The sequence below is a fragment of the Apteryx mantelli genome, chromosome 23 (assembly GCF_036417845.1).
Source record: "Apteryx mantelli isolate bAptMan1 chromosome 23, bAptMan1.hap1, whole genome shotgun sequence".
NCBI lineage: Eukaryota > Metazoa > Chordata > Aves > Apterygiformes > Apterygidae > Apteryx > Apteryx mantelli.
In genome coordinates, this window is record NC_090000.1 from 2604535 (window position 1) to 2631208 (window position 26674).

A 26674-nucleotide genomic window follows, 5' to 3' on the forward strand; every position below is an offset into this window, starting at 1 on the left:
ACACAGGAAGCAAGTGCTTTCTCCAAAACCCCAGGGCACAAGGCTCACATTTTTGCTCAGGGGAGGGGTTCAAAACATTTTGTAGTGCTTCATTGTGAGAAACCTGGGAAACATCCTTAAGCCAGGAGGAGAATCTATTCTCCAGGAAGCCTTCACCTTTCATAGTGTCTTTAAAGCCACAGCCTGTAAAGAAACTGCTAGAGGCTTCCCTCAAAACATCTTACCTACCCCCACCTCAGCTGTACTCAGAGGCTACCATCCAGGAGCTGCAGGAGCCTGGATGAAGAACCAAGCGTATGGGAGTGTGTTGTGTGCCAAGTTTGATCTGCACAAGTTACAGCAAGGGGATACCAAGACCCTAGTGCAGTTCTGTGTGTTTCAAACTGGTTACCTTAAGAGCAAGGTGGGAAACGTTAGTTGTCAGAGCTGTATCCAGCCACGCTGTTTCAGAGGGAGCGTGGTAGAGATGTTTTGCAAGTCTACAAGATCAGGTAACATGATAAAGCATGTGTAAGGGTTGCAGCTGACTTCTCTTGTGGCATGGCACAGAGGTTGGCCATGGGTTTAGTGAGGGCAAGGAAAGGAAGGAACTCCAGGGTTTTATTTCAGGGCATTGTTAGTGTAAAGAACAGCACTACCAGTACAGCTCCTGTAAGCCTTTGCCTCTATCCTCTCATCTTTGCTGAAGGCAATCTTTATGCAGTAGGGGTGAAACTGCATCCTTCCATTGGACCCAGATGCTACCAGTTGTTTTTTTTAATTCTCTCCTGCTTTACACACTACAGCCAAAGCACAGATACTGATTGGCCCCTTCCCTTCAGAGCACGCTGGTACCAGGAGAAAGGAATGGTCATCTTAGTTTCCATTTTCTCCCTTGCAAACCTTACACATGGCAGTCTTCATGAACTGCTGCTAATTGGCCTAGCAAGATAATCAACAAAATAAAGCAGCAGGCTGTTGGAGTGATGGGGCTACTGTCTTCCTCAGAGTGTGTTTCAGACCCTTTACAGTATATTATTGGGAATGCAACAGTAACTCAGAGGTTATGACAGAGAAGCAGTTCCTTCATCCAGGGCATAATGCAAGGGTGGGAGGTAAAAGAAAGCAGAAGTTTCTTTCTGAGCCTAACTTGGCCCCAAGTTAGAGGTGTCAGCAGGGTTTTCTGTCAGTGGGAAGCAAAGATGCCGTGGAATCCATAAGGCATTTGCACTGGGACTTCTGCTCGCCCCAATTCTCTAAAGGTCTCTGCATCCAAGACGAGCAGGAAAGCACTTCGGTTCTGTAGGATGAAAAGACAGCCAGAATGAATGGCCAGGCTGAACTTCATTCCACTGTCCAACCCACTACATTTGCCCCACACAAGGGAGCCCAAATGCACAAGCAGTCTATAATGCCTACAGCCAGACCTTACAGACCAAGACATTTAGCCAGGAGCACTGCTAGTCACAGGTGCCACCCAAGCAATGCTGATGCTCCAAAGTACACTCCTATCTGAGGTTTGCTGGGCTCTGCTTGACGGTTGCAGAGGTACACACCTTGGGAAGCATGATGCTAGAATGCTAGATGCCAGAGACCCTCACATCCAGTTTTGTGGTTTAGCAAACATACCTAATAGTATGTGGCTTTCATGAAGTAGTAGGAATATGTTACCTCGGTCGGGGAGACCACAACAGACAAGATGACCCCGCTGTCTTCTGCCATGGCATTAGGCACTGGCACGAACACAGGCTCTGATGGGTAGGATCCATCCTCCTGCCAAATCTAGCAAGCATAGTAACATATGGAGATGTTTATGATTGGCTACTACAGTAGGCAGAGTTCCAAATTAGAGTCCTCCCTGCAAAGCTACCCAGGCATGCAGGGAAGCTGTGTGCCCCAAGAAACCTATAATTGACCTGATTAGTTATTAGTTTGATTTCAGTAATACGTCAATGCCAGTGTTGTGAGAGCATGCCATTGTGCCAGGCACTGTGCAAACAGGCAGTGAAAGGGCTCCTGTTCTCATTTCATCCAACAGTTTGTGCCAGCACAGGTATCAACTACAAGCTCAGAGAAAGACAAAAAGGGAAAAAAAAAATCATCCTGGATGCACAGCTTTACACCATGCTAGGGTAGACCAAGCTGTGCCCAGGCAGTGTGGAGGGAGAGGTGCCATGCCAGCAGAGAAGAGATCTGTGGCCATCACCACCTGAGGGCATTGCTGCTGCTCTTACTGCAGACAGCTGTGGCACTAACCACTGTGATGGAGGGCAGTCTTACTGCGAAATGAGTATCCATTATGAGAACTCTTAAAAGAAGGGTGTCTCTTTCTGATGATTCCTAACTCCTCCTTGCCCCCGGGACAGTCTCTGCATAGTAAGCACTTAGAGATTCAGAGAGCAATACTCCCCATTTAAGGGAGATGCAACATAAATCCCAGCTCGTGTTTATAGGTAGGAATATCCTGGGCCTTGTTTCTTGCCCAAGTCGTAAATACCCTGGCAACTCATCTCCAACTGCCTGTGCTACCTAGGTATTTTCTATGCTATCATGCTGATAAGAGATGACTCTTCTTTGGCCTGAAAAAACATATATATACACGTTATCCAGACCCTTTCCATTCCCTCAGCTATCCAGGAACTTGGAGTGATGTACTCTCCTGGTTAGTGAGTATGCCACATTGACAAGGCACTAGGTGACAGATGAAGCTAGGGACCTAATCTTAGACCCATTCCTAAGAAACCCCTCAAAGAGCAAAGTGCCTAGTAGATGACGGATCTTAGAGGCCAGTTCAGTGGAATAACTTCCAGTACTCAAAAAAGATAGTCCCACTTCATCTCACCTTGAATGTCTTTGTCTCCACATCAACCTTCATCAAGGAATCTCCAACCAAATGCCGAAAGCCGCATCCATAGAAGAAACGATACTTCCTACCACTGTATTGCGTGTAGTTAATCTGGGGGAACTCCAAGCCCCCAACATTTTCAAAGCCCTCCGGGTGGAGGTTTTCATGTGTGCACCAGACCTAGAGGAAGTATGCATTACAGGACAGTCAGTTTAGCTTTCACTGGACAGAGGAGCTGACCAGTCCACTAGCCCTCTGCCCAGCCATTGTGGAGACGAGATGTTTGAGGCTCAGCCTGACTATGCACTGAGGCAGCTGGAAGGGACAGTTCTGTCTCCCTTGCTTTTTCGCCCAGAGAACTGACTCATCACAGACTTCCGGAAACTTAAAGGCTCAGTCTAATGGGAAAAGCTGAAATGCAAGCAAAACCATTTATCAGCAACTGATGTACAAAGTACACACTGAGATTACTCCACCAATAGTGGCTAGAACATGTGTGGGACAGCACGTGTTCTATACCATCCACAGCCACACTATCAGACTGTTCAGAGCCAGAGACAAAGAACAGTTCTGTACCCAGATGAAAGCACAGGAGATTTTGCAAATGAAGAAGCTGAAGTCTGGCCAGTTATCGCAAAGGTTAATAACCCACTTGGGCATTTTTGGTAATTCACAGTTTGTCCTTGCTCTCTCATCTAAGGGAAGGTGGTGTGCTTGGTACTAATTCACTAGTTCCCAGCTAAGCAATCACCAAGCCTTGCTTACTTGGTGGACAAGGTCTGAAGAGATAATAGCACAGGATGGCACTGCTACAAGCAATCTCACCAGAGCCATAAATGCAATTATGTAAGGCTTCAACATACACACCTTACCATCTGCATCTTTCACAGCTCTTGCTGATGTGTAAGACAGAGGGTTCAGATCCTTCCCCACAGGTGTGTCTGAATTCACATTCAGCGGGAGAACAAAGCGGCGAGGGAAAGCTCGGGGTGTTGAGTTATAAACCTATTAGAGAGACAGAAAGTTATGGGGATGGAGAAAGAAGGGAGTGGCCTCTCTGACTAAGTGCTCTTTTGGGGACAACCTTGAAGTTTCAGACCTTCCTCCCACTTCTCATTCTTTTTTTCTTTCTATTACATGTTTTACCAAGTTCTTTAAGGGCTCCCTTTGTCCCAGTACTTTGCAGCAGAACGCAAAAGGCGATCAGTAAATGGGTCAGCATTACTTTCACAGTAATCACTGCCAAGTTCGGTCTGGAAATCACTCTGTTGTCTTCCAGATCCAACATTTTATTTAGTTAGGACAGACTTAATGAGCCTTTTTATGGCCTGTCCACATGTGCCCTACTGGCTGTTGACTTAGGCCCTTCTTGCCCAACCAAGAGCATGAGCTAATAGGGAGATTACAGAAAATGGGACCTCAGTAGCACTGACCAAGCAAAGAGGGTACCCCTGTTGGAAACCAATCTACTAGAGCCCCATTGCTGATCAGTGGCAGTCCCACTTTGGCAGTCTGAGGCTGAGCAAAGCACACTACTTGAAAAAATAATCCCACCATCACCACTAAAGCTCTACTGAAACCCAGTTTAGAAAAAACCTTAATGCTTCCAAAGATTAAACTGTCTAAATAAAATAGGTTGTGGGGACTCTGTTCTGGAGCTTTTCAGTTACTTCAACTTGTGACTCACCAGTTCAACACTGAACTTGATTTCAAACTTGTGTGTTAATCTCGAAACCCTATTTTTAAAGCTTTTTTTTTTTTTTATGTAACCACAGTAAACTGCTTGAGGAACTCTGCCAGATATTTTTCTTATTTAGTCAATAGGAAAAAGGACTAAACATGAATGGGGGAAAAATAGACAAATCAGGTTCAGACATGCCTTAGCTTTCTGGTGCAGGGTAAATTTGAGATTCTGCTCTGAAATGACTTGCGCTCATATGTGTGTGTACAGTGTAATGATTAGGCTACTTGTCGGTTTAATACCGTGGGTGTGGGAAGCACATACCTAATGTTGACATAAACATGCCTTCAAACAGATCAAGTATAGCTCTTTCGTGCTCAAAGCAGGCTGGACAAAAGCTAGATCCAGTCTGCAAAGCAAATTGCCTTATTAAGGCTATGTTGTACTTGAATTCATGTTCACCACCTCTTTGCGGGGGGGGGGGGGAATCCTTGCAGGGACACAGCTATACATCTTTCAGATCAGAAGAGACTTGCTTTTAGACAGTTCTGAACATAGACAGAGGAAGTTCAGATTTGTCTGAACATGTTGTAGCAATGTCTGCCCTTCACCCACCATATGGTGGGTTTCCAATAAATGCATACACATACTAGAAGAAACTGAAGACACCCCCATTTTTTCCACACATTATTTATGTAAAATAATCTCTCTCACATGGCTTTAAATAGTGCTCTGACAGAGTTGGACGTACCAAGTCATTTATGAGTATATCCTGACATGAGGTGAATGAGAGAAACAACGTAGGGTTTTCTGGAATGTTTGTATCTTTGTGGTTTACATAGTAAAGGTTGGTTTTATGAAGTAATATCTTTAAATAGCAAAATTTCTTTTGCCTTGTAGAAGTCATGCAAAAACTTACTTTGCATACTTCCTTGGGGGAAAGAAATGTTTCCTTTTATTACATGGGGATATGGAAAATGAGCATCATTAAAAACGAGATTTTAAAACAGAAGCACAGTCTGCCTGCCTGGAGATCTGTGAGACAAACCAGTTTTTAAAAGTTTCAAGGAAACTCTCCATAGAGATCATCTGCTAAGAGATGCAAAAGGAGAGAAAAATATCAACATATCTGTAGATAATTATTTTAATTTTTCACATAGTCATAGTTCCTTTTCCCAGGCCACATCCTCTACCTTGTGGTCCCCCATAGTGCTATATATTATACTGATCCAAGCCTTGCTTCAGAAAAGTAACTCAGCCGATGTGGAGCCCCATCAGACCCTAGACAACACAAACACCAAAGATCTTACCTGATCTAGGCCTTCCCCAGTTCTCCGCAGATTCTGAAGTTTGTAAGTAGCCAGTGCTGTCCCACTATCCTGGCAGCACAGGTCAAGGACCACACAGCCATGATCTTCAAAGGCATTGATTTGATGGAAAGTAGCAAAGGGCTTACTATACCACTGCCCCGGAAGCACCTACAGTGACATAAGAGGGAGGCTGACTTGTCCTTTCAAAAGATCCTAGGCTCACCTCAAAAGAGTTTTCTCACCCATATTTCATTCCCCCACTCATTCCTTCATTTGTCTTCCATCCTTGGGTCCCTTCAGAAAGGCTGCTTTAAACCAGTAAATAGGCAGAACCACATAAAGACAAGTCAAAATATAAAGCAGCCCAAAATAGACCCCACCCAGTCATGACTCAATCCCTAGAGCTTCATTCCCATGCTATGACAGTCCTTTTTATTGCCAGTAGCCCTTGAGAACTGCATTTCAGTCTGTGCGTGCAATCCCAGGAACCTCAAACTGCTTACTGCTGTCTGTTCTTTTAGGGCTGGCAAAGAGATTAAACAACAGAGCAGAAAACGTGTGAAGTCATCCCATTTGTAGTAGACTTACACCGATCCCTGTAAAGCCTATATTGTAGTAGCTCCTGGACTGATTGATACAGCCATCCATGGCTGCCACCCAGCACTCTTCTCTTGGGATCTAAAATTCCAGCTACAGTTGCACAGCTGCTGGAAAGGCCTAGATCCACCTACCTCCCCAGTGTGTTTATTCACCACATGGAAGTAGGTGTTGTACTGAGGCTCCCAGCTTATCCCTTCAGAAATGGGCTTCCCACGGAGTTTGGAAGTGATAATCTGCAACAGATTCAACTTAATGGGTTGCTCAATGAAGATGATGTAGTTTTTGCTCATTCCTGAAAAGGCAGGGAAGGAGGTATCAGAGTATTAGGCAAACACACCAGTGAAAAAGCCTGGGGAGAGAGGGCAGTGAACAGCCCTTTCTGCCTCAGAGTAGGCTAAATCCACAGAGCATGAGACGTTCTTACCAAAGCTGTGATAGTAGGAGGGTTTCATCTTATCCACTGGAGCAATGGAGCACAGCACTTTGGCTCCCTCTAACACATCACTGCAGTTTGACTTTTGTGGAGGGATCTGAATGATATTATACCTAGACCCTGGAAAGAAGAAAATGTGTTCATTACTACTGAGTTGTGAGGCTGTCAACATTCATGAAAATAAAGTCAGCCTCTGTTTCTTTCCGTTTCCCTAGCAAACTAGAAACCACAGTCATGACTAAACTGAGCAGAAAACAAAAAGCTGGTTATCAAGTCATTAAAACAATCCACAGAGGATGACCTGGCAAAAAATGACATGAAGTAGAGGGGTCTTCTCAGTCTGGTAGACTGCCATCTAATTTTACTGTCTGCAGTGCATTCATTATGTAAATTTAGAGTATCCTATAACAACAAGACCAGGAAGAAAACCAAATTCATAGCTTGTGTATCAAAGGAAATGAGAATTTTGAGCCTGGTGAAGACTGATACTCTTCCACTAAACCTGAGCATATGGGCAGGGATGAATGGCATGTTTGAACAATAGTCTATAGTGTAGTGTCTCCAGCTGAAAAGGGTATGTGCTGTAAAGCTAAATGTTGCTAAAGCCAAAAGGAAATGAAAACAGCAAGAATAAAAAAAAAAAAAAAAGATTAAAACTGGGCGACTGTTCAGTGAATTAGAACCAGCTTGAGGTACAATAACAAAGGGGACTGGCTGTTTTCACAGGCCTCAGGCACCCAGAAGAGAGCCTTTTCATCTAACAGACAGTGAACAGTAGTTCTCAGCAATCATGTAGATATAACTAGGTCTGAGCTAGAGGTAATCTGCATAGTTTGGGGAAGTGCTGGATAGGGCTTCTTTAGAAATCATTCTCGTCTTTTCTGTTAAAGCTTGGGAGGGTAAGGGAGGGAACCCACTGACCCTTCACAGGCCAAATTACTCAGAAGTTTGAGGTATGAGATAATCCAGATGCAGAGGAAATCAGAAGCACCTGAACCAATTGCTGAGAGAAGCCATTTTTACAGGGCAGACTGATACCCTGACATAAGAACTAACCTGTTTTGCCATTGTTTAGACTTGGAGAAACAGCAATTTCAAGGTCCCTTGAGACACTGGAATTCCTCCAAAAACTGCACCTTGAAGCAGCATCAAGTAGCCTGTCCAGTCAGCCCGCAGGCCAGGCCTAGCCATGCCCAATCTTACCGTGTTTCCCGTAGGAATTGCCCATGTTGTATGCTGTCCCATCAGACTCATAATGAGGATGAGCAGTGGCCCCATTCACTGCAACAAATTTGCTCCAGTCTGCCTGCAAATTACAAAGATTTTCAGTCGTACAGAAGTTCCCTCTTCCTCTCTAGCAAGCTACCATCTTTCTAAATGTTGGTTACTTGAAAGCCTGAGGAGAAATAGCCTAATGATTATGGCTGTAATATGGGATCTGGATTTAAGTCTATGTTTGCCTGAAGCACCCTGAACAGTAACTCTGCATCTCTGTGCATCCATCATACTATCAAAATGGGACTAAAAGCACCAACACTTCTCTGGGAGACGTGAACATGACCAATGACAGGGAGTGCTGACACTGTGGCAATGTTGTCCATAGGAGCAATTTAGCTAGGACCCCATGTGGTAAGCACAGACATGCACAGACATGCACAGACATGCACAGACATGCACAGACACCAAGTTTTTTTTAAAGGCAGAGGTAGCTAATTGACAGTTTGTGCTCACTCTCCTCACAAATTTCCAAAGACAGAGAACAGTCTAGCTTCACTGCCTACATCTAGGAGCAACAGTTAGTGCAAAGGTCCAATTGTGAGTCCCCTTAACATGTACTTCCAAGTCTTGGATTGGGTTGTGATTCATGTTCAGACAGTGGAAGGGATTTGCTGGGAAGAAATTCTGAAGGAAAAAGTTGAAAGATCAATCCACACATTGAAGCATTAAAGCATGAAAAATATGCTTCTCTTTCCAAGAGTTTCAAAAAATGGCTTTTGAGCATCCAACTTAAGACCTTTTAGAAGGCCCTGTTTTTCAAAGAATGCCAAGCCACCCTAAACTCAGAAAACTATGTCCTTCTAATGCATCTCAAGTTGGAGAGTTTAAATGTGAAATCATCCCTCCTATTTCTTCATTTAGCCAAAAAATGTTGGTCAACATCTAAAAAGCAGCTTAAGGGGATTTTTCTTTTTTTAATGACCAGATGGCTCAGCAGAGCTAAATCCTGAAACTAAAAATGCCCATGCATCTTTCATTGCTGAATTTACAAAGCATCACTGAGTTACAAAGCAAATAAAGTAGCAAATCAAATTCTCCATTTCAATATGCAAGTAGTATGCTATGTCTCAAACAGAGTTTCATCATGACTCACAAGTGATCCTGTAGAGAGGTGGGGACTGCTGGAATACCTCCCTCGAGAGCCGAGGGTGCAGCGAGCTTGCTGCTTTGTGGTATTACAGTCCATCATAACATACAGGGGTGGCAGTTTATTGCCAAATCAGGAATGCCAGAATCCCTCTGTAGCTCTTCTCACAGTGGTCCCACCCAGCAAATACCTAGATCCCTTCCAAGGGTGTACTTGGGGGGGGAGTGGTAAGGAAGAATAGCTTGTGTTGCCGTTTCACAAGTCATACTCTTTCCCCAAAACACAGCCTCCCTTGAATGAGGCTATGCACAGAGCATCTGGGAAGACTTCAGCTCTGACCTGTTCATTTGTTAGCAGGAGAACAGGGGAAAAAAAGCGGCAGCTAGAGTTGCACACTGACTTCACCGCCCATCTGCAACAAAAAGGTTTTAGTCAAGACTTTGAAGAAGGGCCAGTCTGGGGTGTTTAGAGCTGAAAATCTATGAAGGAAATGAAAGGAGCAGAGAGGAGGAAAGAGACAGGGCAGGAATACAGATCTAAAAGTCAGTGATGTTAGTAACTTCTTCCTGTACGCACTTACTCTTCACACACGGGCAGCTGCAGGCAAGTCCAGACAAGTAGCAAGTGCGTTGGAAGCATGCCAGCTTTACCGAAATTGAGTACATCTGTCTGTCTCCTTGCCCGCTACAACAGGCAGTGACTGCATCTTCATTCACCAGAGCTGCCTTATTGCTAAGTAGATTTTTCAGGGACTCAAGCACACCAAAGAGCTGCACTCAGAGCTGCACTGATCATTCATTCCAGAACCTGTGTTCCCCCTCTCCTCAGAAGTTGCTAAGAGGGCCTCAGCAACAGCAGGGAGTGATTCTCCTGTACCATAAGCTCACCCCCTTATGCCACCCGCCCCCACCTTCTCCTTCGTTTCAAGTGTTTCTGGGTCGACTTTGTGCATGAAGACAGTCTCACTGCTGACATAGTAGTCTCCTTTATACATAACGTAGTTCACACTGGCATTGTCACTTGGCTCTGAAACAAAATACGAGAGTTGCACGCAGTTTTGTTTAAGCTCAGGTCACATAACAGCAAATTAGACACGTTTAAACAAATAAACCCCTTTGCAATGACACTAATCCCTCTGTGATAGATTAAAAATCTCACATCTACAAAGGCACTCAGGAAACTCTGCACAGGTGAGTCGAGGATAAAAGCAAAAGGACATGTTCTTGCTGCACATCTTTGAGCCCAGTGCTAGGTACCAGTAAGCTATTGGTGTCATATGGCTTCCTGGTACTAAAGGAAATGATTACAGCAGCTGGAACCTTGAACTAAGGGAAACAATTGCTGGATAAAGTTGAAGTATCTTTCACCAAAAGGTCAGACAAAGATGCCAGTACTAAACAGTAAGAACAAAAGAGCAAGGGCTCTGAGGTAGTTCATGAGGCAGGTCACTGATAATAACATGGCCTTGTGGTAGGGCAAAATAATTTAAGGGACATACAAGCACTGATTAAACAACAAAACGGAAGTGCAAAGCTACAACCTGCAAGTTTTGTGAATTGACTTCTTAACTGTACTTCTTCAGTGATGGAAGGCTTTTCTACCCCAGAGAGGTGATCTCTCTGTAACTGGTTGCACCAAGTTGTTGAAGCATGACTAGGCTAGACTCAGCTGCAGTTTGAAGTCATTGATTGTTCCAGATCACTTCAGTTGCAGTGTTTCCTGGGTGCCAAATCCTAGCTCTGCTCCCAGAACCAAGGCATCCTCAAAGGCTATCCAAGGTGTGGACTAACTCACATTCATTTATTTACAATGATACCCTCAAATAAGGGAGCTTGGAATAAACTGGTGCAGATTTAATTACGCATTCTAAAAGGTAGTCTAGTTTTAAGTATTTCAATGGCTATTTAATGTGGATGCTAAGGTTTTGTCAGAATGGCCAGTTAAGTCAAAACCCAACATCCACCACTCATCCACACAACAATGACCGAGCTGTTCCCTTTTATGCATTCTGGAAAGGCATACATGGTCCTACATTTTAGGTCTGTTCTGTTTTTAGTGGAAGGTACTTTGCTTGAAATTGAGCCCATTTCTTACCTGATGTATGCAGCATCCTACAGGTAATGATACTTCCATTCCTGTGCAATACCCTCTCACCCTACTCATACTACCTCCTGCACCTTAGTACAGGAAGGGAAGGATTAGCCCACTTACCCTACAAGCTTAGAAAGGCAAGGTGTTTTAAGGGCAAGGCTGTCTCAGGGAGAACAACAGACTGTAATGCTCATTACCAGGACTGTACAGGATGTTCTCTGGGGAAAGATTTCTGTTGGAGGTTTACAACCAACTGTGGAATCAAGTGAGCTGAATGTGGCTGCAAACCAAATATTTGCATCAGGGTTTTCAGAGGGATAAGTATCAAGTGGATATGGACATCAAGGACTCCTAGGCTTCCTCTGGCACTGAGAGTACCTAGCAGTCTGCAAGTCATCCCCATACACAAAGAGATTTTTTCCAAGGCAGGAACCACATGTCTGATTTGGAGTGAAAACATTAAGTGGTACTAACACCTTACGCTGAATATGCCTCTCCCAGCTGATTTTGACACCAACTGGATGGTGTTTTTTATTGTTGTTGTTCCAAGGGATGATCTTCTAAGGAAAAATATGGGCTCAGAGTAGACCTACAAGACTTTCCCACAGCTTCCCTCAGACCTAACCACAAGTTCCCCAAGAAAATTGCAGAACATTTCTTATTCCTTAGAAACCCTCTTACGTGGTATCTCAAAGCGTGACATGAAGCGCCCAAAGACACTCTTGCATGGGTCTGGCATTGCTAGCGTCCCAAATTCTGAAGCCACAATGCGGTTGTTCTGGCTGTTGGCCAAGTAGGAACTGCTCTGCAGAAACTTGCTCCGGTAAGTCACTGTGCCGTTCTCCAACTGGAACTGATGCAACAGGGCCATGCCATCAAACCAATGGTTAAATCTGCAAGCAGAGAAAAATAAAAGAACAAGAGCTGGGCACGGCATTATGTCCTGCAGCACTGCTCCCTCTTGCCTTGGGGTTCGTTGTTGTTTGTGACAAACTAACTCACAGGTCCCCTGAACACTAACATACATAGCCTTGTAATGAGTCTGAAAAAGTGGGTGGATTGAGTGAAACAAGTCAAGTGCCTCTACATTTGCAAGCATGGGGCCTGAGATTAGGCACTGACTTTCAGGGAGAACTGGGCTCCCTGTATTATTTTGGAAGTGGAACTTAAGGACTTCTGAAAATGCTGTGCATGAGCTTTGGAGGATGGTAATCACACTGGTAAACTAATCATTCCACAGATTTCTTCACAAGGAATAGAAATTGTGCTTTACTGCACGAAAAGAATAGAAGTTATTACTGCAAGCCCAACTGCACAAGACAGAACCATGAGCTCTCAGCTATTTGAAGGATGCCATTCTCCCCCAAAGGAGAAAAGTTTTTCTAAGACTTTAAGAAAAATCTTAAATTCTATCTCTGGAAATATGTTAAAATGACCACCTTCGGCTAGTTGCTACCATCAGCTTTGCGCGAAGAGCTAGCTTTGTCAGTTTGCTAGGATGGCAGATCCCAAGCCAGAGGCAGTGGCTGCCTTCTTAAAATACTAATTACATTATTTTAAAAATAAGATGGATTTGATTTAAAGTTGATTTTGCTTTAAAAACAACTTTAATTTTTAAATCAATTTTACAAATCCTGCCCCGCATTTCAGAGTGCTTGAGGAATGGACTTTCATTAAAGACACAGGACTAGGAATATCTACGTTCTAATCCCGAGCTCTGATACCTCGCTATATGATTCTGAGAAGGTTACAGCCTCTCTGTGACTCAGATTCTCCAACCTTAACAGTTAACCACACTCCTGTTTACAGAGAGCCCACAGAGTTTCTAGATGAGGGAGCAGCTGTTCTTAAAGGAATGATAACATTAAGCATTTCCTCCTCGCCTGATCTAAAAAGCAGCTACAAGATGTTCCAAACAGCAGTGAGACATTTTGGAGGATCCCCTTCAGATTTAGCCAGTGCTCAGGCCAGAAATATTTGACAGACTCAAACCTGGACTTACTTCTCCTCACCAAACTCAAACTTCCCAGGCCCATTCCTCAGAAGATTGCCATTAATCCATTTGGGAATATGTCCTTTGATTTTTGTTGGGATGGGCTGAGGAGTCTCTTCTACCGTCTGTATTAAGGGCGAGATGCATTGCAAACCTCTGTGGCTGTGGAAAGTGATTTCCTCCTTTGCTGGTCTGGACAGGAAATTCTTTAGATCTGCAAAGAAAGCAATGAGAGCAAAAAGCAGGTAAATAAAATTTTCACTGGAATGAACAGACAATTGCTAGAGCTCAAGTTTGGATGTCTGAGATGAGCATTCAGTATTCTGCAAGCAGCCAAACTGTAGTGGATATTCACACTAAAGCTGTGTTCCCGTAATACCCCTCATGTCCACAGCTCAAAATCCAGTGGATTTAACGCTACTGTAGCTAATCCGTTAGAGACACCTGTTCTGCAGACCAAAGGAGGTTATAAGAGATATGATGATAGGAAAGAAGGGAACTTTTCTTTTAATTAAAGGAAGCCTACAGTTAGAATTTATTTCAATAAGTAATTGACATGAAGTAAGATGTGGATCTTTGTTATGAGAACCTGTAAGTTTACAGAATAATCTGTTGCAAACAGGGATGATGCACAGTAATGCTGAGGAGGAGCCCTAAAATAATCTCCCAGTGACTCCTGACAAGTGGTCCTCTAAGGAAAGAGGCAGAGAAGCTAGTCTGAGTGTTACAGAGCAAAGCCAGCATCAGGAAGATGCAATTAAGCACCTTGTAATGCAGTGCGTGTTGCCTCCATGCCACAACACTGCCAAAAGCAAGGCAGAGCTAGGCACCCCTCAGACAGGAAGAGCTACATTCTGGAATACCTTCTAACTCCACCTTGGTGTCACAGTTATGGATATGTTAGAGACAGAAGAAACTATGCATATTGGGACATTTCCCAGGACTTGTAATCTAAACAACCACTACCCAAGGAGTTTCCAGATCTAAAGCAGAGAGCAGAAAAAAAAACAGGAACATACCAAAAGACGTGATGCTTAAACAGGATATGCTGTTGATCTTCTTACCTTTGCTGCAGTAAGATTTTACTTAGGTGTTTCTACTGTCCAGTCACTAGTGTCCAGTCTTTAATCTTTATAGCCATCCTCATCATTGATTCCGCCATAGACCCAGATTTACTCCCTTTTCTATATTCGCAGAATAAGAAAATTGTTGCATGAAGTCCTTGATTGCAAAAGCTTATGCAGTAAAGCTTACAGAGTAAAGCAAGGATGGTGCAACATCAAACAAGCTGACCACAGGACAAGGACAAGGCCATGTCCATTGTTTTGGGACTTTGGAGCACGGCAATTAAAGGTATGGTTCATTTCAACTCTGTGCCATCAGAATGGATGCAAGAATTGCTGTGTATGGCCTCTAGCCTTTGCTGTGCCAGTTTAAATCACAGCTGTTTTCTCTGGCATTAACATCTGTGAATTAGGTCTATATTAGACAGACTGCTCACTGCTGCTTGTGGATGGAAATCATCAATGCAGCAACATACAATTTCACAAGAAGCAATATCCAGGTCAAATCATTGTCAGTGCTGCTTTAGCCACCTGTGGCTAAGACTTAATCCAAGCTGGGTTTCACCAGGGGTTTCTGGAACAGTGTTGAAAAACCTGTGCTATAAGGTTGCATACAGTAAGAACCAGCATTGTTTGCAGCTAAACCTGATGGGTGATTTTTTTTTTTTTTAATGCTAATCCTTTTACAGTGAAGAAATTTCATAGTGCTGATATCCCTTTTAAAACGGTTGGCTAAAATTCATGATCTCCCAGCATCGGAGTGTAGGGGCAGAGATAGACTGTGGCATTAGGTTTCTTCAAAGCATTATGCTGTTTTTACCAAAACCATACAAAATCTTCTGCTGAGCCAAACAACCAGTTTCCCTGTCCATAGTGCAAAGTATCTTCCAGAAAAAGGTGAGGGGATTCACTAAAGAACATCCCAGAGGAGTCCCAGGTGCACATCTGCAGATCCAGGCCAACTGTAACTTGTTGCACAGCATGTGTTATAAATACAATATTAAAGAACTCAAAGCCTTGGGAGCATCTGAGTTGTCACATTTTCTACCTACACTGCATGTGGAGAGCTCTGCTTAGTTGGCAGCACTTGAAATGCAGTAAAGTGGAAGTGCACAAACTATTGTAAGGTGCACAGGGCAGTTCTCAAACTCGCCAGTACAATCTGATTTCAGAAGCTCGAAAAGACAGTTGCTGGCTCTTCCCCTTGCAAGGGAGAAGAAAAAAAATACAAATCAAACTGAGCTGATATGCACTTTAAGGACAGGACAGAACACGTTTAACACATTGACCTAGTAAATATATAAACTATAGAAGAAAACAATTTCTGATGGAGCCCCTTGGTCAAAAGTTGGCTGCAGTATCCCCCTTATTAGTCAAGTTATAGGACACAAGCCTCACGGAAGCATGAAGTGAAGGGAACACTGTGTGCTAACAGCACACAGTTGGTTATTGGCTCCAGTAGCCTGGCTTGCAAAGCCTTGTCAACACAGGGATTGTTTCAGCAATCTGTTTAGCTGCAAAGGTGGGTTTACCTACAGGGGCTGTCACCTTCCCTCCCAACACTAGCACCTCCTCATCTACGAAGGCTCCATGTCACAGGTCAGAGGAGTTGCTCTGCTACATTGCTGCATCCTTATCATAAGACCGTTCAGCCCTGAACTAAACTGGAGCTGACTAAGATGCAGCTGTAAGTGAAACACCAATAAACAAGAACAGCTTGGCATATAGAAATCCATTCCTAAACCAGTCCTAGTATAGACAAGACCATACACTATAGAAATTTCAGATTAATATTGAACTTTCTTCCGTTTTTTTGATGTAGCAATTTGTTCTGGCTAGACCAGTCACTTTCACCACTGCAGACACTTCCTCTAGCCTACCTTCTTTAATCCAGGTGATTAAGTGAAACTGCTGCACAATTTGTCCGTGAGCCTCTGAAACCACATATTCAGGTTTACAGAGAAAATTTGTTATTCCAGAACAAGAGAGTATTTTAGAAATAATTATGTTGGCACACAGCATTTTTCTTAGCTTGCTTCTTTAGATCAGCCATAGGCAGAATGAGTTCTGGGCACACAGGAAGGTAAATTGCAATATCCCTTTATAGTTGTTCTCCAGCTTGCCAATCCTCAAATCCTTCTTACATCTCTAATATGGTAAATCAGCTAGATGAAGAATTCAGGCTGCAGGGCTAAAGCAATTAACCTGCAACTACCAACATCCTCTCCCTCTTAGAATTCAATTAAGTTCTAATTAAATCCCATATGAATCATTCAATCTGACCCTGACATTAGCGCCCCATAATAGTTCCTTAGACATAAAGAAGTAGAGGCTTTTCACATCAACTGACACCTGGCAGGTTTAGTGATTGCCACCAGCATTTGGAGAAATGCTGCCTTAGTAGGCCAAGATAAAGCTTGTAAAGGTGTAAAATACACAGAAAAATGAGAGGCATGTCCCTAAGGAGACATTTTTGCCTCCAAGTGGAAACAAGGATGGCATGACCAAGATGGCACTACAGAAAAAAACTTCACTAAGAACAGCATAACTACAAATGGGAATTTGGAGAAATACTTCACAGAAGAGCCTGAACACAGAACTGGAAAAGACCTCCTGAGTCATCTACTCTAGTTACTTCCTGTCCCAGAAAGCCATATGTATGAATGTGATCTTAAAAGTTGCTAGGCTTCCTGGAACTTCTCCCTTCTTTGGATGACTGTTTCAGAACACATTGCTCAGATGAATAGAAAAATCCTTCTAATTTGCAGAAGGAATTGGTTTACAAGAGAGTTCATCACCCTGTTCTGGTGTCAGCACTGTTCTTTGGCTTGTGTAGTTCTCCCTCACTTGTGTTTACCCCATGCTGTATTTATAGTCGGCAATCATATCTCTTCCTAAGCAAGACAAACCAAGCTTTTAGTCTCCCTTCACCTATGATTGGCTTTCCATTCCCCTGATCACCTTAATAATCCTTGTTGAAATCTGATTTAGTTAGAATTCATCTGTCTTGAACTTGGATAGCCACAACTGTTCAAAAGGTTTCAAGGCATTTTCTAGAAAGAGACCAAGAGCAGGCTATATACAACAAGAATATATAAGTTATTACCCTGTTGTTCTATCAGGCCAGAGAAAGAGAAACAAGTCATACCAGCATACCACTATAATGTAGTATCTTTCCTGCTAAGAAGTACTGACAGGCTGAACATCCTAACAGCAACTCAGTCAAAACGTAGTCAGGTCATGATACCCAGACCAGCCAGAAGTTTTCAGAAACTTGACAAGCCATTCTAGGGTAGCTCTGAAAAGCCAAAGGGAAAAAAATGCTGTACAAGCAACATTTGCTTTAATGAATTAGTTTTGAAGAGATTCAGGACAAGAAACAGAAGAGGAAAAGAGAGGGGGAAAAAAAACCTACCTTCACTAAACTTGCCACAACACAAAAAATTGGATCTTTTAATTGTGTTATATCAGCTGCCTCATTATTGCAAATGACTAGTCAGATCTAGGAACTAGATAGCTATCGGGGATTTTCTCAGTGATCATCTACAGAGCAAAACAGCATTTGAGAAAGCTTAGTGTATGTGTATGTGAAGTCAGACAGGTTCTCTGCAGAGATTTTAGGCAACCTGATGTTTTTTAATGAATCATTATTTATATAATGTAGAAGTGAATGGACATGTAGACCTAAACCTCTAAATCCTCTTAACATCCAGCTACCCAAGACGACACCAATCTCTGCAGAAGAGGAAAGAGACTTTTTTTTTAATGTTGAGCTACATGTAAATTGAAATACTGACTGCTAGCATTGAGAAACAGCTTTTTCTGTGATCTTTAAGAGACAGACATATGATTGCTCTGACGGCACTCCAAGGTAAAAGAATTTATGCAAGCAGCCACCCAGAGCCGCTGCAGTCTCAGTGGGGCTTACTATATTGGCTTGAGCATCATGCCTTAAAATCAGCACGAGTTTACAGCCTGCCATCTTGGAGACCTGACATGTCCTGAGACCTCATCTCTGGACTACAATTTCCATGTTACCTAAAACTTGCTGCTCCCCCAGCCTTCACCAGGACTGGATCCCTCAGCTCACCTGAGTGTCCCACACTGACTTCTGAACAGAAGCTGTTGCACCTGCCCTGTGTCTGCAGGGAAGCCTCCGTACTTGGCTCCTTAGTCCATCTAGCTTGTTGGTTTCCCATTGTCAGTGACTCAGTGACCCGCTTCCTTGCTAAAGGGCAGAGGGACAGAAAAGAACATGAAAGGAACAGCAGAACATAGGGAAGAGGAATGGAGAAGAGGAGGAGAGAAAGGCGTGTCAAAGGGAGATGGGGTCGGTGGCTTTTCTCTCTTATAAAAGTGAGCTGTACATATTCTTGAATATGAAATATCAGTTGATTCCCCAAAGACACCTCTAGAAATATATTCTGCACTTGGGTATTTTTGATGACATGAAGAGTGTAATGAATTCTTCGTTAAATATTGATTCACACAATCAAGTCCTTGAAATACTTATTTTAGAAACACACTGAATAACTGGTGAGCTATCAAAATTCAGCTGATGTCAGAAAAGACATCAGATGAGTAGATTTTTTTATTCACTTTGATTTTATTATCACTGTTTCACTCAATTGCCCAAACAAATATTGGGGTGGGGGAGGGGGGTGTCTCATATTTGTGATTCATCACTCCCACCTTTTAGTTCAATTGAGAAAATTCTAAATCAACAAGCTTTTTCAACAAGACCTCAGTAGAAGTCAGGGCAGATCTGTAATTTTCATCATGATATAAAGAATGAGGCACAAAATTTTAGGCTTTTTATATCAATCAGATAATCAAGACAAGAAACACAGCTATCCACATTCCTATGCAGTTCAGCTTCAAAGGCAATTGAAGCAAAATGAAAAAGGTGCAAGACAATTTAGTAGAGAACCCCAGCTTAAATGGCAGTAGTTTTTGCCGTCTGCTAGCAGACCAGAATATCATACACTTACACACATAGGGCTTTTTTCCCCAGCACCAAAGTACTTTATCACACCCTGAAATACTAATAGGTTGTTTTATCTAACATTCCAAAAGCTAGACATAATATTTGTCATTTAGTTTGTATTAAATAACTCTACCTCTAAATTTTCTGCCTTGCATCTCACAGCACTGTGTGGTGACACATACTCTGTCATGCCTCACACCATTTTAGGAACAGATGTGGTTAAAAAACAACCTTCCAGACTTTCCTTAAATTTGTATCCATGGATATGCACTGACAGCACAAGAAGGCAGGTTTCAGAACCTTTCAGATCTTTTGATGCTGCTTTGGATCCTTTGATTCTGGGAGCTGGGGGAAGAGACTGACAGAGATTCTGGTGAATTAAGTCCCGATCTTTATTGCTTCCCTATTTCGTGATAAGAGATCTCACGATGCTAGAAAAAAGCAGCAGATCAAATTGTGCAATAATGGTGTAAATTGCTGAGCCCTACAAGGATGCAGAAATCCCCTGCAGTAGTTTTCCACTTGTACGTTCAGATCAAAGCTCCAGTGATGTCGCTGCTCCAAACAGTCCTCTCCCTTTCACAGCCCTCTCACAGCCGGCTCCCTGCACAGACAGTCTGCTGCCTACTGATTTTCCAGCACTAAATCATCAATATCTGCTCATAATCTGAGGGAATCTGGGCAATGCACTTGTCTCTCCTATTTATTTTTTTTAATATATAACAGAATTTCTGACTTCTAACAAACACCTTTGAATTGTTTAGTTCCTGTTTTCTGATTATTAGAAATAAAATTGCTCTACCGACCTGTGCCAGCAGCAGTTCTTAACAGCAAGGGAGCAGAAAACCCCTTTCCAGGATGATGAAATAAAAGGATTTCTTTGTTTATTCATTTTACCTGGGATTAATTGCATCAAAGAGCAGAGGAAATGCTGCAAATTAGCAAGCAGGAGGCCGATGGCAGACAAGAGGATTTTGGAAAACATGTTCCGCTCAGAAGAAGGCATCGGATCCAAGATGGCCTGGGAAAGGTACTGGTGCTAGGATGGTAGTGTGCAGCGAGCACCGATGGAGCCATTGGCGAGAGCAGACTGACACCATCGTTTCAGAATAAAAGCCAGGAAGGTCTGCCCAAGCAAGGCAGGGCGAAGCAGCCAGCACAGCCCAGCCCAGCCCAGCACAGCACAGCCCAGCCCAGCCCAGCACAGCACAGCGCCAGCCCAGCAGCCAGCGCTCCCAGCCAGGGGGGCACAGTGGAAACCTTCCAGGGGCGGCTCAGCAGCCCTTAGAGCCTCACGCAGCTGGCCCAGGTGAGCAACATGACACATCGTTAACACCCCGGGTGTTTCTGGTCTGCCAGACAAGCCTTTACTGAAGAGTCTCGTATGGGGCATAATAGTTGTATCGTACTCAATATTAAATAATTTGTAATGTTCATAATAATTTTCCCCACTTGCAGGAAGCCAAGCATTTCTACACAAATGTATTCAGATCTTGATAGCAGATTATTAATAGTGAGCATTTCTTAAACCTTTTAATCTTCAAGGTGTTTTTTAAAAGTTACCCAAGAAATTGCTGTATCATTTCATGCTTAGAGATTTAGCAGCTGAAGCACCAAGTCAGTTAAAGCATACATTTCCACTGGTGGAAAAAGTGTCTTATCACTATTTGCCAGTTATAGCTGGAGGAGTTGGAAGAAGGGGGAGTAGATGTACCTGTGTACTGAGGTAGCCAGGCTTCAAGGAAATTTTCTTTTAAAAATTGTTGTCACCTTATGTCAGCGTTTTCACTTGTCAGAAATACTTTTGCTTTGTTTTGTTTTGTTTCAAAATCTAAGCAACCATTTTGCACCTCCAAGAATCTCAAGAATTTAGGAATATTGGTTGTCACACCAAATTAGACCATGAAATCAGATAGGGGAGGACCAGTGACCAGCTATGCCCTGCTGATTCAAAGTAAGATGGAGCTATTCCCGTTCCTTCAGGATGCAGAGAAGCTGCTACCATTTCGCACCCACACTGTGATGGCTATCTTTGTTTCATTTTACTAAGCAACTCTTAAAAGCTGCCCTATCCCTTGACAGAGAGCAAGCTGGCATATGCAATACCCTAGGTAACCCATCCCAGTGTCCTTAGAATGGGACAGCTTTACTTCCTATTCACCCTAAGTCTTCTGCTGCAAATTAAGCTGATTTCTTCTTGTTCTTTCCACAAGACAATGAACACCTGACTACTGTCCTTTTTATATCTCATCTGTTATCATGTCTTCCCATGACTTGCTTTTTTTCTAAATTAGACAAACTCAACTGCTTCAGTTGTTCCTCATCAATCGTATATTCTTAGTCTCTTACTATTCATGTTTCCCAGTGTGGACTGTGTCTAGTTTGTTTTTAATAAGGTATAGTGACCTTAAAGCAGACCCACTCTTCAGCTATGACCTAACTGTAAAGAATAATAATTATCCTTTTATGTCTTATTGCTATCCTGCAGTTAACGTATCTCAGGTCTTTTTTTCCACCCAACATCATACTAACTCAAGCTATCTAATTTCTAGCTTGTAACACACATGATTCCCCTTGCTAAACATTGTGCTTTAGACAATGCACGGGCAATGAGAGGAACTGAATGTTAGTTTTTCATCACTTGCACTTTCAGGACTGTGAAGGCACTCACAGCAAGGTCAGCAATGCAAGAGACTCACTGTCAAAAATCCCCTTGACCTCAAGAACGTCAGAACTTTGGTCTCAGATGTTTTTGCAATTTTTTAAAGTCCATTTATATTCTGTTACTGATCTGTGATCTTAGACATTCTTTTTAATTTACTAAGGCACTGCAGCTTAAACAACAGGAGGGGAAGCTTAAAGGAAACGTAGTTACCAGTTGAGCTTTACTGATCAGATTTGGCAGCTTTAAAGCCAATTAATTTTCACTTCAAACCTCCCTCATTAAAACTGGAAAGTGGATAGTGATGGGATAGGTGCCAGTTGGATTCCATGGGTAGCTCATTCCTCAGTGACAGAATGAAAGAGCTTGTAGGTTCATTTCAGATGATGAGAGTAAATAACTTTGTTTCTCCCAATAAATACTGAAATATATGAGAGAGGCAAGCAGTATACAAACATCATTATTAATCCAGATAAATAGGAAAACAGTAAAACTATATTTTTAAATGGTCTAGAAGAAAAAAATGGAGCAAACCACTGCACCAGTAACGTGGGTCTGTGCCCTCTCAATCCCCTAATGAAAGAAATTTAGATTATGTGATCCAGTGGTAGTTAGAATTCTAAGTTCTGCTTTTTAGTGATACTTAATCCTAGAGCCAGAGTTCTGCAGCTGGGATATATTAGTCACATAAATCTAGATGATGTAAAACTAGTTGATCTAAAAAGTTGCATAATATTCCTAAGCATGAGCAGATGCAATGAAGCAAATCCCTTTTGACTTTGGGAAAACAGGTAGGTATCTAACACTAATGAAAGCCATGTTGTTTTTATTTAAATGCTTGCATAAATAACTATAGGTAAACTGCCTGAATTTAAAAATCTATATACGACAGTTTTAACCTCTGCTTTTTATAATCATTATAAATGACCATAGCACATTATTCTAGAAACACTTAGTGCAATATTCTAGAAAACGTATCTTCCAAAATCTTCTCTTCTTCTCCCACTTTGTCCCATTTAAACAGCATTTCCAAGATTGATTATGAAACCAGATGCAATTGTTAGGAACAAGTAACAGATCTGTAAAATATGATGTAGACTGGTGGCCAGATTTTTAAAAGTCCTCAGATGCTAAAAATGCAGATAGGCACCTTATGGGATTTTCAAAACTTCCTAAGCATGTAAGGTGCTTACATGCTTAAGGAACTTTGAAAATCCTACTAAGTACATGTCTGCATCTTTAGGTACCTAAATACCTTGGAAAATCTCGCCCTGGATGTCCAGTTTCTCTAATTATTTGTTTTAAATAGTATCAGTTTGATGGGTGTTACATTCAATTGTGACTTTTATCTGTTAAAAGGGGGAAAGTAGGATTGAATAAGTCTGAAAAGATGTAAAGAGAAAATTAATTCACAATACTGGGTTAAAGACATAAATGTCACTTATGCTAGCAGCACAGCTATCTAGCACTTTATTACATTAACCTGACAATTTGTACAAATAAAGCTTTATACGTTTAATGTTTCATCTTTTTAACACAGTCAAATGACAAGAAAGAAAATTTGCTCAAAGAACTCCATAAGCATCATTAAACAAACTGTATATTCAGCAAACAATACTGATATATCAAAATGACAAAGTAAAACAGCAGTGTAATATTCTAGCTAGTGTTAACCTAGTCATTTACTGACATTACCAGCAAAGTTTTGAATATATGTTTTTATGATTATATTAAAATTGCCTTCATCTTACTAGAAAAACTATACAAGTATTAAATTGTATTTTCAAATTAGGACTTTATACCTCTTTATACATTTCCCAAAGTAATATTCTTTATAGAACTCTCCTGTTTCTAAACTCTTCAGTCTGATCTCTTCAGTCTATTTATGTTGAGACAAAAATGGAATTAAGATTCCCAGTGTATTCTACTAGGATTTTAGCACCAAAATATTTTCTACAGTAGGAAAAAAATAAAAAATGGTTAATGCAAAATAATCAGAGGTCTTCACTTAAATAGTTAGCAAAATTTTATGTTTCATAGAAATATTTCTGTATTGTTATAGAAAGATTGGTTGTGAAAGAAAAAAATCCTTAATATTCACATTAGAAATACCGTGACTACTTCTGAATTCAGTACTTCCAAAACCTTGAGGTCAAGCAACGCAAAATTGCTTCTGTTTTCTTTGTAAATACTTCCAGTATTTTCTAGGGATGGAAGCATAGGTATAGCCTAAACAATGGGTCAAAAAGTAAGAAAAGATGGTTTAATGTATAAAATCCCATGAAATCATAGGATTTAAGATGGCAATTTAGTATTGTTTGTTACTAGCACTACCCTATTTATTGTATATATTTACTTATTTCAAAAACAAATTGCTACTTAAGTTGTTGAAAGTTTCCTGAACTGCTAGAAATATTTACAGAAGTTATTTATGAAACACTGTAGCATTTATTGTAGTTTATATTACTGCACATAAAATATATGTACAACAGTTTTGCTCTGCATTTCAGTCTAACAAACTCCATTTAGCTTTGCAGAGTATTTGCGATCACTGTGAATCTCTGCTTCAGACTCTCCCTTTTCTGTTTTAAGTGGTTTTCTATGGTTTTCGCTTCCTTCAAGATTCCATCAAGCTCCTGGACATAAGAAGCATCCATCGCTGCTCTGTCACTTAATTGAAAAAAGTCTGAAGTTAAAATCAATACCAAAGCCATTAACTTTCTCACTACTACTTAGAACTGCTTTGATGCTTTACTTAAAAATGTGTTTTCTATCAAAACACAGTTTATGGTGAAAGTAGTTCTTTGTTGTAACAGAAAACAGGAGGTTTTTTCAAGGTCTGTGAGAGTTTACAGTGCTAGTTTCTTTAAACTGCAGCTACAGAAACCTATCTTAGTTAGAAGAGTGCTGTACAAATAGTACAAAGTTAACTTGCCTTAAAATGTGGGCATATTTTGATAGCAAGTTCTTAATCTCTTTGTTCATCTCTATTAACAGGAAAAAAAAGTCATTTAAAAGTCTTAATGAATCAGTTCATCTCAACATCCAAATATTTAATTAATGTAATAATTATTTTGGAGTATATTTAATACATCACCATTTAAAACCTTTTCCAGAGGTTCAGGTTTATAAACGGAATGCGAGCCCTCAGAAAAAGCCAGATCTGTTTTTTCAAGGGAGGACAACTGTGGATTTTCTGAAGCTTCACTCTAGTAACAGAGCACATGAAAAACACAGGTTCGAGGGCTTAAAACAAGCTCAGCACAGGCAGACTTCAATTACAGATTTTTAAAAAGGTCTTGAGAGACTGTTTTCAGAGAAAGTGCAAGTACTGTTGGCTCCACAGTGTCAACATTCTCCATCACAAGCAAGCACAACATCTTAGTGGTAGGCGAGTGCGAGGGAAATACCAACTTGAGACTTTTGCTCATAAAAGCTGGTATAATTCAGCCACTCTCAAGAAGCCCTACATAACTGTGTTGCAGAGCATACCCAATTTTCTTGATCTTCAAACAGAGCAATATTACAATCTTCTCATACGAGAAAGCCATACAACTCTCTGTTAGCCTCCATGAACTGAGCTAGAGCTCTTAGCCCCGTCCTCAGCAGGAACCCACAGCAATGCCAGTGAAGAACACAGGACTGGAGGGGTTGCCTGGCTGCCCGGGGCCAGAAGTAGGGTCCAGGTCTTCCCTCCCCTCCTCATCCAAAACCGCTCACCTCCATCTCTTTTTTACGTTTACTTCTGTTTTCATCGGATTTTTGTGTGTTGCTTGTCATTGTTACCTGATAAAAAGTACAACGTCGTATTTGATGAGTGGTTTCCTTGCGTGACTAGAAAATAAGCCTACATAAGAATGTGTAAAACGCGCAAGCAATCCCTCTGTGAGCTTCTCCGCAAGCGCTCCCGGGAGAGGCAGCGCCTCCAAGCACAGCGGGGACGCGGCCGGGGCTGGCGGGACCAGGCGCGCGCCTGGGCAGCCGGCGGTGCCGAAGGGCGCCCGAGAGCCGCCTCGGGCTGCTGAGGCCCCTTCTGCCTTGCCCGGGAGCGGCTGTTCCTCCCCAGCCCCACCTGCGCTCCCCCAGCCTCCTCCGCACCCCAGGGCAGCGGGGTACCCGTCGTCCTCCCCGGCGGCCCGCCCCGAGACCTCCCTCCGCGGGCTGCGCTCGCCAAGCCGGGGAGCTTGTGGGGAGCGCTGCGGGCTGCCGCTCGGGGGCTAAAGGCTAACGGTCCCCGCCGCAGTTCGCGCTCGGGGACGGCTCCCGATCCTGGCGGCGGTTCGCGCTCTGGAGCCGTTAACGGTCCTGGCGGCGGTTGGCGTTTGGGGGCCGTTAACGGTCCTGGCGGCGGTTGGCGTTCGGGAGTCGTTAACAGTCCTGGCGGCGGTTCGCCCTCGGGAGTCGTTAACGGTCCTCGCGGCGAATCGCGTTCGGGAGCCGTTAACGGTCCTGGCGGCGGTTCGCCCTCGGGAGTCGTTAACGGTCCTGGTGGCGGTTGGCGTTCGGGGGCCGTTAACGGTCCTGGCGGCGGTTGGCGTTCGGGGGCCGTTAACGGTCCTCGCGGCGGTTCGCGCTTGGGAGTCGTTAACGGTCCTCGCGGCGGTTGGCGTTCGGGAGTCGTTAACGGTCCTGGCGGCGGTTCGCGCTCGGGGGCCGTTAACGGT

The 26674-nt window shown here is 42.6% G+C and overlaps 2 protein-coding genes across 2 annotated transcripts; both read right to left on the reverse strand.

The window, feature by feature from the left end:
* Positions 1-207: 207 nt before the first annotated feature.
* Positions 208-20488, reverse strand: BCO2 (beta-carotene oxygenase 2). Its single transcript, XM_067310227.1, has 13 exons — positions 20246-20488; positions 18497-18589; positions 13307-13511; positions 11986-12197; positions 10124-10239; positions 8052-8154; positions 6840-6968; positions 6547-6707; positions 5816-5983; positions 3692-3829; positions 2822-3004; positions 1651-1761; positions 208-1279 (listed from the first exon to the last, which is right to left on the reverse strand). Exons 1-13 carry the CDS (start codon positions 20352-20354, stop codon positions 1166-1168), a joined length of 1842 nt encoding a protein of 613 aa, XP_067166328.1. The 5' UTR covers positions 20355-20488; the 3' UTR covers positions 208-1165.
* Positions 20489-24050: 3562 nt separating this feature from the next.
* TEX12 (testis expressed 12) lies at positions 24051-25866 on the reverse strand. Its single transcript, XM_013956278.2, has 4 exons — positions 25731-25866; positions 25108-25219; positions 24946-24997; positions 24051-24680 (listed from the first exon to the last, which is right to left on the reverse strand). The coding sequence occupies exons 1-4, from the start codon at positions 25788-25790 to the stop codon at positions 24536-24538; spliced, it is 369 nt and encodes a 122-aa protein (XP_013811732.2). The 5' UTR covers positions 25791-25866; the 3' UTR covers positions 24051-24535.
* Between the last annotated feature and the right edge of the window lie 808 nt (positions 25867-26674).